The sequence below is a fragment of the Artibeus jamaicensis genome, unplaced genomic scaffold (assembly GCF_021234435.1).
Source record: "Artibeus jamaicensis isolate MK-2021 breed Jamaican fruit bat unplaced genomic scaffold, CSHL_Jam_final contig_3109, whole genome shotgun sequence".
Lineage (NCBI taxonomy): Eukaryota > Metazoa > Chordata > Mammalia > Chiroptera > Phyllostomidae > Artibeus > Artibeus jamaicensis.
Genome location: NW_026521716.1, coordinates 56,260 through 66,732, shown reverse-complemented (window position 1 = coordinate 66,732; position 10,473 = coordinate 56,260). Strand labels below are relative to the sequence as shown.

At 60.8% G+C, this 10,473-nt stretch overlaps 1 protein-coding gene across 2 annotated transcripts; it reads right to left on the bottom strand.

The window, feature by feature from the left end:
* Positions 1–1,250: 1,250 nt before the first annotated feature.
* RHOD (ras homolog family member D) lies at positions 1,251–9,477 on the bottom strand. 2 transcript variants are annotated; one of them, XM_037135407.2, is made up of 5 exons: positions 9,254–9,477; positions 5,098–5,185; positions 4,223–4,332; positions 2,411–2,545; positions 1,251–1,870 (listed from the first exon to the last, which is right to left on the bottom strand). In XM_037135407.2, exons 1-5 carry the CDS (start codon positions 9,383–9,385, stop codon positions 1,703–1,705), a joined length of 633 nt encoding a protein of 210 aa, XP_036991302.1. In that variant the 5' UTR covers positions 9,386–9,477; the 3' UTR covers positions 1,251–1,702. The 2 variants fall into 2 exon arrangements, with proteins under 2 accessions (XP_036991302.1, XP_053518853.1); XM_053662878.1 differs by lacking the exons at positions 1,251–1,870; positions 2,411–2,545 and adding an exon at positions 2,558–3,031.
* Positions 9,478–10,473: the final 996 nt, after the last annotated feature.

Sequence of the window (10,473 nt, the reverse complement as noted above, 5' to 3'; positions counted from 1 at the left end):
GGTTGTAAGGAGCCGAATGGTTTGGCTGGTGAGGAGGAGGCGAGCAACCACCCATAACAACAACCCTGGCTCCTCAGTGGGTGGGTGTCTCCCAGTGCCGCCACTCACTATGCCTTCCTGTGACACCCAGGATGGCTGTGTGTGGCCAGCGGGCAGGATTGGGCCTGAAGCTGGAAACCGGTCATTGATATTCCCACCTTCCTAGTCTCAGAGCCCAGAAGGGGCTTTCCTTCTCCGAGTTTCTCCTGTGGGGAGAGGCCAGCATTCTTCTCCTGCTCTCAGTGTCCCCGCCCTTCCCGCAGTCTATCCTTGGCCCCGAGAAGTCACCTGGCCTTGACTTGCGGAGGCTTGTTCCTGGTTTCTGGACGTCTGTAGCTGCCCAACTGGTCTCTCACTCCCACCCCCACCCTCCCAGACACCTGGTCCCACCACCAGACCTGTCATCTTCAGGAGTCCAAGCTGGCCTCTCCCACAGACAGGAAGAAAAACCTAGTTTCTTAGCCAAGGGGCCCTGACAAAGACTGGATGCTTCGGTGTGGATGCAGCGCGGTGGGGCGAGGAAGCCGGCAGATCCTAGGGCATCCTGGAGCGGGACCTGTGGGTAAACAGACAGTGACGGGGGAAGGGCATGCTGAGGTGGGGGGACAGACTGAGCACGGAGGCTGGTATGGGTGCTAGTGCTCCCCGGGTGTGGCTGAGGTGTCAGGCGTCCTGGGGAAGGGGCAGGGGAAGGTGGGCTGCGGTCAGATACAGGAGAGCCCAAGTTCGCAGCTGCGGAAGTCGGACTTCCTCCTCTGGGCCAGAGGCTGGGACTGTGCTTCCTGTGTGCTGGTCACGGGCTGAGGCACAACTAACCCAGTCTGTGCTCTAGGGAAGCTGGCCATCCCTTGGGGACACAGACAGGACAATGCCAAATGGTGACGGAGCGCTGAAAGAAAGTGAAGGGGAGAAGCTCGGGGCGGGGCCAAGGGCAGGGCTTGGAGCCTGGCAGCTGCGCTCCAGCACCTACCCGGGAGGGGCTCTTATCCAACCTGGAACACGCGCCTAAAGGCGTTTCGAAAGAGGCCTGGTGACCCTCACAGGGTAGCTCAGTTGGTTAGAGCATCGTCCAGATGGCCAAGGTTGAGGGTTTGATCCCCAGTCAGGGAACGAGAATTGATGGATGCATAAATAAGTGGAACAACAAATTGATGTTTCTCTCTCTCAAATCAAGAAATAATTTTTTTTTAAAAAAAGAGACGTGCCACAACTGAAAGGTGATGTCATTTTAGTCGTTACAGTTGACATTGGTAAGGGCGGGGTGAAGGGAGAAGGGGCCAGGTGTGAATTCCGATCACGGTGATGCAGGGGGCGAGTGGCCCTAGGACCGCCAGGTGCAGCCCCAAGAACAGCCACGAGGTGGCGCCAAGCTGCAAGGCCTAGAGCTTGGGGTGTCAGTGGATTACAGGGGACTCCAGGACTAGCCCTCCGCAGGGCTGGTGAACCCAGGAAGTCCTTTCTCAGGCCGCAGAGGGGTTTTGCTTCAGCCCAGGAGCCTCAGCCCCAGGGTCCAGGGCCCGGCCTCTGTGGTGACCATCTGTTTGAGGGGCAGTTTGGTCACAGCCTGGGAGCAGGGCGCAGTCTAACCAATGGGGCAATAGGTCACGGTTCAGCTCCGTCCAGAGCTTCTGGGGCCATCTGGGCTGGGGGACCCCATGCGCCCTCAGGTCACCACGCAGAAGCTCCGGGTAATCCGTCGCCAGAAGTTGCGACTGCGGCTGCTGAGGGCCACCTCGGCCGCCTCCTGGAAGACCGCGTGGACATTTTCTTGGAGCCGCGCAGAGCACTCGAGGTAAGCCACCGCACCCACGGACCTGGCCATCTCCTGGCCCTAACAGGGAGAGCGGACCGGCAGCTGTGAGTGGGGCTGCTGGAGCACCTCACACCCGGCCTCCCCGCAGCCCTCTCGGCCACCATCCTCCGGAGCCTCCAGCACAAAAGCAGGTGAGTCTTTCTAGGATGCCCCTGGCTTGACCAAGCGCTGACGGCTTCCCTGGGTTTCCTGCCTCAGTTCTGGGTTGGGTCTCTGCCTCTCAAAGTACCAGCTAACTTCCCAGGTGCGCCGCAGAGAGGGACCTGCAGACTGAAGAGCTGAGGGTCCTCTGTGAGCCTCAGGTTCCCCACCCGTGACGTGGGTGGGTAGGACTGTCTGAGGGGCACATCACTGGTTCTCCCTTCCACAGGCAGAACCTCCCAGAGTATTCTAGGTATCACTTCTGAGCACCAGCTGCCTCTGACCCAGGACTCCCCGCAAGGCGACCCCTTCCCTGCCCCACACCCTGCGTGTGCTGGACACCTGCCACCCCGTATGGTCCAGGTGTCCTAGCGGTTCCCTCTCCCAGCACCCCTGCCCCTGGGCTGGGTGTCCTACCCTGTAGTAGGTCACGGGCTCCAACCTATTTTTCCGTAGCTTCTTCACCAGGGACCTGTCCTTGCGTAGGTCAGTCTTGCAGCCCACAACAATGATGGGCACCTCCTTGCAGAAGTGATTCACCTCTGGGTACCACTGCAGGGAAGGGGGCGGGGTAGGTGTCAGCTCTGGGAGAGCTGCCGTCTCCTCGGAGGGGAGAACGGGCCTTCTTCCTGGTCCCCAGGCAGCTCGAGCGCCAGCAGAGCCAGCATCCGGGGAGACCCGCTCTGTGCCGGCTCTGAGGCTTCACACTTGTGAACTCTTTAACCCCGCAGGCCCCGGTGAAGCAACTTCCGATCTATCCCATTGCACATGTGTGGCGACTGAGACCCAGAGAGGCTATGCGACTTGGCGTGGTGCCACGACTGGAAGTGGCAGGATTTGAGGGTGGTGCCCAGGACCGCCTCCCTGGCTGGGTGAAATGTGTAAGCGAAGAAGCAATCCTGTCAAGACAAAGCAGCTTACATGCTTACAGCAGCTGCTTGCCGGTGGGAGGGAGCGCTCTCCTCCTGAGTCAGCTGCTCTTTGGAATGTGAAGCTCCAGGTTATTTCGGCCTGGACGACAACCCGGGAGCTGGGAATCTGGGGACAAGGCTCTGTTTGTCCAATTCGGGAAAACCTGGCATCAGCCCAGCTAGCTCCTGGAGCCACGTGGGGCCCTCGTGGGGCCCTGCGCAGCTTCCCCACACCCTAGCCCTCTACCAAACTGCCCTCCCAAAGGGTCTCCAACTTGCTGCATCCAAATGGAGTCCTTAGCCCTCATCCTGCCTGAGCCCTGACGCCAGGGCTCTTGTGCCCTCCTCCGAGGCCCGGTCTGCACTTTGCCCCAGGACCCCACTCTCCTGGTTCTTCTTGGGTCTTACCAGCACCCCCACCCCCAAGCTGTGGGCTTGCCTGTCCTCTAGCTGCTCTTGCCCTTCAGGTGACCTCCAGGTGACTGCCCCAAGTCCATGGCTCTTCCACACTGGCAGCTCCTGGATGGATCGGCCAGGCCCAGCCCTCTCCCAGGAACAGCAGGCTTCGACTTCCACCTGCCCACCTGCCACCTGCCACGGGCCCCGCCTCCCACCTCCCTACTCCTAGTTTGGTCCTTCTCATCTTGAGAAATGGCAAGTCCCCCTTCCGGCTACTCTGGCCAAAGGGTCTCTCTCCCACCCGCGTCCAAACCACCTGCAAATCCCAATGTGGGAACAGTAACAGTCTCTGCCCCTACGGTTGAAGGGGGTTAGAAGGGGAAATATGTGCGTGCCCAGGACAGGGCCTGGCATGAAGTGAGTCCTACTGCCGCCTCTAAAGGTGTGTTGTTATTGCTAATCCTCAAGGAGCCCCGGAGCCCCGTGCGCAGAGGCCCTGACCCCTATGCATAGCTTCTGAACCCCTGACATAACTGGGGGGCATCCTGTAGGCCGGCTGTGAGGCAAGTCACTCAGACGGGCTGAGAGCTGCTGACAGTTGATGCGGCCTTGGTCAGGCCCAGGCTGGGGACATCCAGGGGCCTCTGGGCCACCCAGCAGCTTCAGGCGGGGTCACAGTCAAAGAACCACTGTGTTTGCAGTCTGCAGCAGCAAGCAGGCAAGGGGTGGGGACCAGGAGCCAGAGGGCAGACCCTCCCACCGAATCCCAAGGGCACCCCTGGCAAGTTGCTGCCAAAGGCACTGGCAAGGATGTCACCCGGGCATGCCGAGCTGGGACAATCCGCCAGCGCGAGAGCGGGGGCAGAGCAGTGTGGCCTGGCTGTGGGGGCCATGCGTCCTCCCCTCCCCCAGTGCCTACCCGGTTAAAGACGTTGTCAAAGCTGTGTGGGCTGGTGACATCGAAGCAGAGGAGCAGGACGCTGGCGTCAGGGTAGAACAGGGGCCGCAGACGGTCATAATCGACTTGTCCTGGTAGAATGGGCGTCGTCACTCTTTTCAGATCTCCTGCCCTCTGTCTGCACCTCCCCGACCCCACGCCGGGGATACCACCCGACTGAGTGTGTGTGTGTGTGTGTGTGTGTGTGTGTCTCTGCATTAGGGTTTTAGCTTGCCATTCCCCATGAATGTCCCCCTCGGGGCAGTGTTCCCCTGGCCTGCCTGTAGGACACTTGCTGGGATACCCCTGTTTTGGAAGGTTGGGGCAAGGCGGAGGCCCAGCCCAGAGGGGTGAGCCTGCTTTGCCCTGGGCTTGGGGGGGTGAGGAGAGAGAGGCAGGTGGGACTCCAGCACAGACGTCTTTGCCTATGCAAGGTAAGGAGGATGCTGGGACTCTCTGAGGTTAGCTTTGAGCTCTGATGTGAATTTGACTCTGAACTGTTGTGAGGGCAAAGTTAGCAGGCTAGAGGGAAGAGGTCAAGGTCAAGCAGATCTTACAGAAGATGCATCCAGGGCGGAATGTTGAGTCTAGGGGAATGTTGAGTCCCCACTTTGAGAGCAAAGAGCTCTGGCCTCCCCCTTGTCTCCGGGACGTGTCGGGCTGCCCTGGGGTGGGGCAGGCAGTGGACCCAGGCTCCGAAGCAAGGAGGGTTCAGTTCCTGGGGTCCTAGTCCCAGCCCACACCTACCCCCGGGAGACTGGTCGGCCTCCCTGTTCATAAGGAAGGGAGTGGGGCTTGGTTCCCATCCTCTGGGGCCCCTCTTCCCACCCTGTACCCCCCTAGCTCTGCACACCCACCTGCCGTGTCCCAGATTTGGAGGTGCACAGGTTTGCCCTTCATTTGCAGATTAACAGTGAGCCGCTCAAACACCGTGGGGGTATAGCTCTGAGGAAGAAGGGGGAGAGGAGAGGTGGTGAGGACAACTTCTGAAGGGGGGTGGGCCCCGCACCCAGGCCAGAGCCCAGGAATGCCTGTGGCACTGGCCTCACTGGGCGTCGGCAGAATATGGCAGTTTCTGGAAGTGGTCTGGTGGGGCTGCGGCCTAGAGCCCCCACTTGCTAGCTGTGTGCCAGCAGGGCAGGGGCCTGCCCTCCGCGGACGTAAAGCGCGATGTTAGGAGCACCCACCACAGTGCGGCTGCGAGGCTTCGGTGAGAGGCTCCACGCAGAGCCCTGAGCACAGGGCCCGGCACAAAAGAAACATTCCACACATGCTGGCCACTGTTATTTTTATCTTTGTCCCCTTGGATGGGGGGGCTGTCCCATGGCTGAGCCTTGCTTCATGCTGTCCCCTCCTCCTGGAATGACATTCTCCTGCAGTTGTTTATTCGCTCATTCATTCATATATTTGGTCATAACACCTTCTCCGGGTCCAGTTCTGGACCATGGGAGCAGGACTTGCAATAAACCAGGCTCAGCGCCTGCCTGAGAACATGTTTTGTGGGTCCCTTCTTTGCCTCTCATCCTCTCACCGTCCGACCAAGGCCCCTGCCAATGGCGCCTCCTCCAGGATCCCCTCCCACGGCCCCTGATGATTTCTGCCTCTCACTTACTCTGGGCCTGAAGGACATCACCGGGGCCACATTCCCCTGTCCTGGCCTGGAGCTTGCTCCCTCTCCGCACAGGTGAGGGGAATGGAAGGAGCACGAGTTTTGTACACAGGAATCAGATGAGGTCTGAGCAACAGGTGAGGAGGTTTTCAAAACTCTGTCACACAAGCCCGCTGCCCAGAGGGGCACGCGGGACCACAACAGCTGGCTCCCCAGGTCTCGCTTACTTGCTCAGGGGCTGGTCAGTGGGGTGACAACCCCGAAGGCCCAGTCCTTGCCCCCACTTCCCATGCTGTGTGGTGGCTGCCTTTGGCTGGGCCTCAAAGAGTCAGGCCCTGGCCTCTGGGAAGGGCAGGCCCCTATCAGTAGTTTGGGGAGGTGCTATCCTCCAGGGCACTTGGGAAGCTGTGGAGCAAAGGTGAAGAGAAAGGCAAGCCCCAGAACAGGAGGCCGGGGTGGACAGAGACGTGACGATGGCCCTGGACTCCCATCGCCTCTCACGCCCTCTACTAATTGGAGCAGAAAAGACTTTGCATGCCTCCCCACCCCCCTTTGCCTGTCCAGGGCCCTCTGGCAGGCCCTTTGCCTGGTGGGGGACAGCGTGACATGGTGCCTAGGAGCACTGCTTTGGAATCAGATATGCCTAGCTTAGGACTGGCTCTGGCACTCACTGGCTGTGTGACCTTCAGCCACTCTCCTCACTGGTTAAAGGACAAGCATGTCACCTCAGTGTGACGGGAAAGGCTGGCTGGCAGGTGAGGTCCGGCATCAGTGCCGGCCACTTTGAAAGCTGGTTGCCAGGGACAGTGTCCACACCAGCCACTGTCCATCCCTCTGGTGCATGCCCCTACCCCCACCAGCCTGTAACGGGAGGGCACCGACGCCTGCTGAGCTCCCCGCTTGGCCGCCCGCTCACTGCAGAGAGGTCCTGCGCAGCGCCCTCCTGACCCGAGGCATGGCATGCCACCCAGCTCTTCACCTGCCTCACCTGGGGTCACACTGACTCTAGCTTCTTGTGCCAGGAGTGGGCAGGAAGGCCCCATTCCATGATGTGGGGCTGCGTTGCTCTTCTGGCTTGTGATTGTCACAACCCTTGCCCCTACTGTGGAATGTCTTCCTGGACACCGTCTACAGCCTCCCCTGTGTTCTTTGAACTACCAGCCAGGGCTACGCTCTGCCCGTAGGACCAGGAGCACCTAATCTTTATCTGTTGAGCTGTCCTCAGCCAGAAAGGCAGGGCTGGGCCAGGCTAGGTCAGGGCAGAAGTGACTCAGGCTCAGGTCTGCCCTCAGGGGGCTTACAGACAGGCACTGGGGTCAGTACAGGACAGGGGACACAGCCCAGGAGAGGGGAGCCAAGGGCTTCCCTGAGCAGCACACCCATGGCAGTCCCTTTGTGGACCAGCTGGTCCCAGCTGGTCCCTGCTCCATCCCTGTCATGCTGCTATGAGGTCCCTGGGCTTTGGCCCTGTGGGAATGGTTGCGTCTCAAATGTCACCCAGGAGTGCCCCTGCTGCAGGAGTTCTCTTACTCTCCTTGCCCTGAATGCAGGTTGGGGCAGAGCCAGACAAAAGTCGCCAAGGGCCCTCCAAATCCCAGCCTGCTCTTTGTTCTTTGCTGCAGACGGGAGGCCTGGGAGATGGGACCCCAAGTCTCCTAGCTCCTGGTTCTCTGGGCTCGGAGGGCTGCCAGGAGGAGGCATCCAGGGGCAGGAGAAGGCTGGCTCTCCAGGCAGGGCACTGGGGGCTGCAGAGAGCAGGGAGACCTGGGTTCTAAGCCAGCACTGCCACTTCTGGGCCCCACACCTCAAGGCCAGACTCCGTCGCTGGCCTCAGCTTTCCCATCTATCACATGAAGGCCTTCCCAACTCTTGGACCTTCGTTCCTTTTAAATGAAGAGGGCTCTCTTGTGCTTGGAGGCAGAGGGATTCTGGGAACAGGGTCCCCAAACAGGGAGGAGCCTAGACAAGGCCGGTCCGTCCCTCAGTTGACGAACATGCCCTTCCTGCCCGTGGCCAGCTCCAGTGCGCCCTTCAGCACACACTTCATCAACCGAGAGGTGCCCACTTCCATATTGTAACCTTTGAGATTGGGATGGGTCTCACCTTCCGGGACACCGGTCTCAGAGCCCAGGACGCTGGTGGTGAGGCATGTCCCCTCCTAGCCCCTCTCTTGGGACCCGCTGGCCTGGCCTCTCTCTCTGTGGTGCTGTGCCCCCTAAAGCCATAATTGCTGGGTTCCCATGGGCAGCATCTGGGGGCCCGGAAACACATTTCCCACAACTTAAAAAAAAAAATGTGACTGGCCAAAGGAGGTGACGTCAGCTTCGTAAACCACAAGAGCCTGCTCGATGCTGCCACAGTGGAAAGAACGGTCTGGGCTGTCAGCAGGTTTGGCCTCTCCTGCCTCCCCCATCCGACTCCCCCGCGCCTACGCAACCCCAGGGGCAGGGACCGGGGTAGGGGGGGCGGGGAGGCAGGAGGGAGAAGAGACAGGGAAAAGCAAACCCCGGGCTCCCAGGAGAGCTGGGCTGAGAGGTGGCACGGTGGGTGGGTCCAGGCCCTGTCCTGGGGCCTAGCAAGTCTGCCCAGACAGTCAGTGAGCTAGTGAGGGACTGACGGTCAGCACGGCCAAGCACCCAGGACATGCCGGGGACCACGCAGGGCCATCTCTCAGCCTTCCTTTAATTCTACCTCTCCACCACCCTGGTTCCCTCCACCCCGTGAGGCTGTATGAGGAACTGGAGGCTCAGAGAGGCTAAGCAAGTTACTGAGGGCCACACAGCTCGAGAGGGGTGCCAAGGTGCCTACCAGTAGTCTGACTTGAGTCTGGTGTGCTTTTATCCTCCAGGGCAGAGCCCGGGGGATGTCCATGGCAGGAGCAAAGCTGGGGAAGAAAAGATGATTTTCCCAAGAAGGACGTTTGCTCTCTTGAGAGAGTCTTTCCTGTTGCAGGTTCTGAGCAGAACGCCTGACTGTACGCACGCCCTCCTCACAGTGACCCAGGGTGGTGGGCACCAGGCACAGAGAGGGGAAGGAACTTGCCCGAGGGCACACAGCTGTAAATGGCAAAGTCGTGATTCGAACCCAGGAAGTCTGGCTCTAGAGGTCAGTTTCCCTTAGCCATGCAGTGCCACCAAGTGCTCCTTAGGACCTGTGACACCCCTCCAAGTGGGGTGCCATTGTCCCAGGTGACATCGTTGAGGCCCTCACTCCCGATGGCAAGGTGAGAACTGCCTTTGAGCGTGGCACACTCTGCTGGGAGACCCCTCTGGAGGCTAGCAGGGGCACGCATCCTGGGCAGCTCCCGCACAGACGGGGCACAGCAGGAGCCCGTGCGTGGCCGTGGCCAGGCGGGGATGCGCGCACAGCCGTGGGCGCGGTGCCCGGAGGGCTCTGGCACTCACCTCAGGGAAGGCCCCTTCGGCGAAGACCATCAGCAGCGACGTCTTCCCGCAGCCGCCGTCGCCCACCAGGACCACCTTGACCGACCGTGCGCCTAGTGGCGCCTCCTCGTCCGCGGCCTGGGACGCCTTCATCGCGGGGCCGGCCGAGGGGCCGGGCGCGGAGCGGCGTCCAGCCGGGTTGCGGCGCAGGCCGGGCGCGGGGAAGGCCCGGCGGGGCAGGAATGTGGAAGGGGCGGGGCGGCGGGAGGAAGTGCGAGCCGGGCAGGGGGCGGGCGGGCGGGCGGCTGGGGAGCCCAGGTGAGAGGCCCGGGCCGGGATCGGGGCGCGTGGGGCGAAGGGGCGTGGTGGCTGGCCGCCGGCCCTGCCCCTCCCATCCCATCAGCCACTAAAGAAAAATTTCTTAAGCACCTATTGTGTGCGGGCACTAAGACCACTGCAGGGGTGGATCCAGACTCAAGGGTCCATCCTCAGGAGGGAATTCTGGTCTGGGGGCGGGGCAGGAGCAGGAGACAGCTGGACAGTGACAGAGTGTGTAGGGTGTGAACAGGGAACGAGGAGGCACCTGGCCCACCTTCCCGGGGAAAAGGGTTTGCCCACCAGCTTGGTGGGGACAGGAACTGGGTCAGTACAGGCTGGGCACGGAGCAGAAGCCGGCGACTTTTGATGGGGTGAATGAATGAATGAATGAATAAGCGTTTCTCCAAGGGCTGTGCAGACACAGTCCATCGGTCTTCCCTCCAGGCGTTTCAGGCCCGGGAGGAATGGGCTGAGGCGGGTCAGTCCCTGACGCTGCCGAGCCCTGTCTGCCCTCCCCCAGCCAGCACCGGAAAGTTTCACTGCAGGCGGGTGACCGCCTGTCTCACTTCTGGCTGGGGCGTGGTCTGGGGAAAGCCGTGGAATCTTCCACCCATACAGAGTTTAGATCGGGGTCTGCTGTGTGGGTGGTGCCATAGATGAGTGATTCTTATTGAACCAGCACCCATGGTCCCTGTGTAACCAGGGCCTGGGGACACTGAGCCATTTCAGACGAGGTCCCCACCCTGAGAAGCCCATGCCTAGAATGGGAGACAGGCAGGGCATCAGAGTAATAAGGGCTACCACAGAGGTGGGGACAGGCAGTGGGATGACCGGAGGGAAGAGGAGCCCCTCACCTGGGTTGAGGGGGGTGGTCAGGAAACCCTTCTGATAAGAGGCACCAGAGTCTTGAAGAAAAAGTGAGA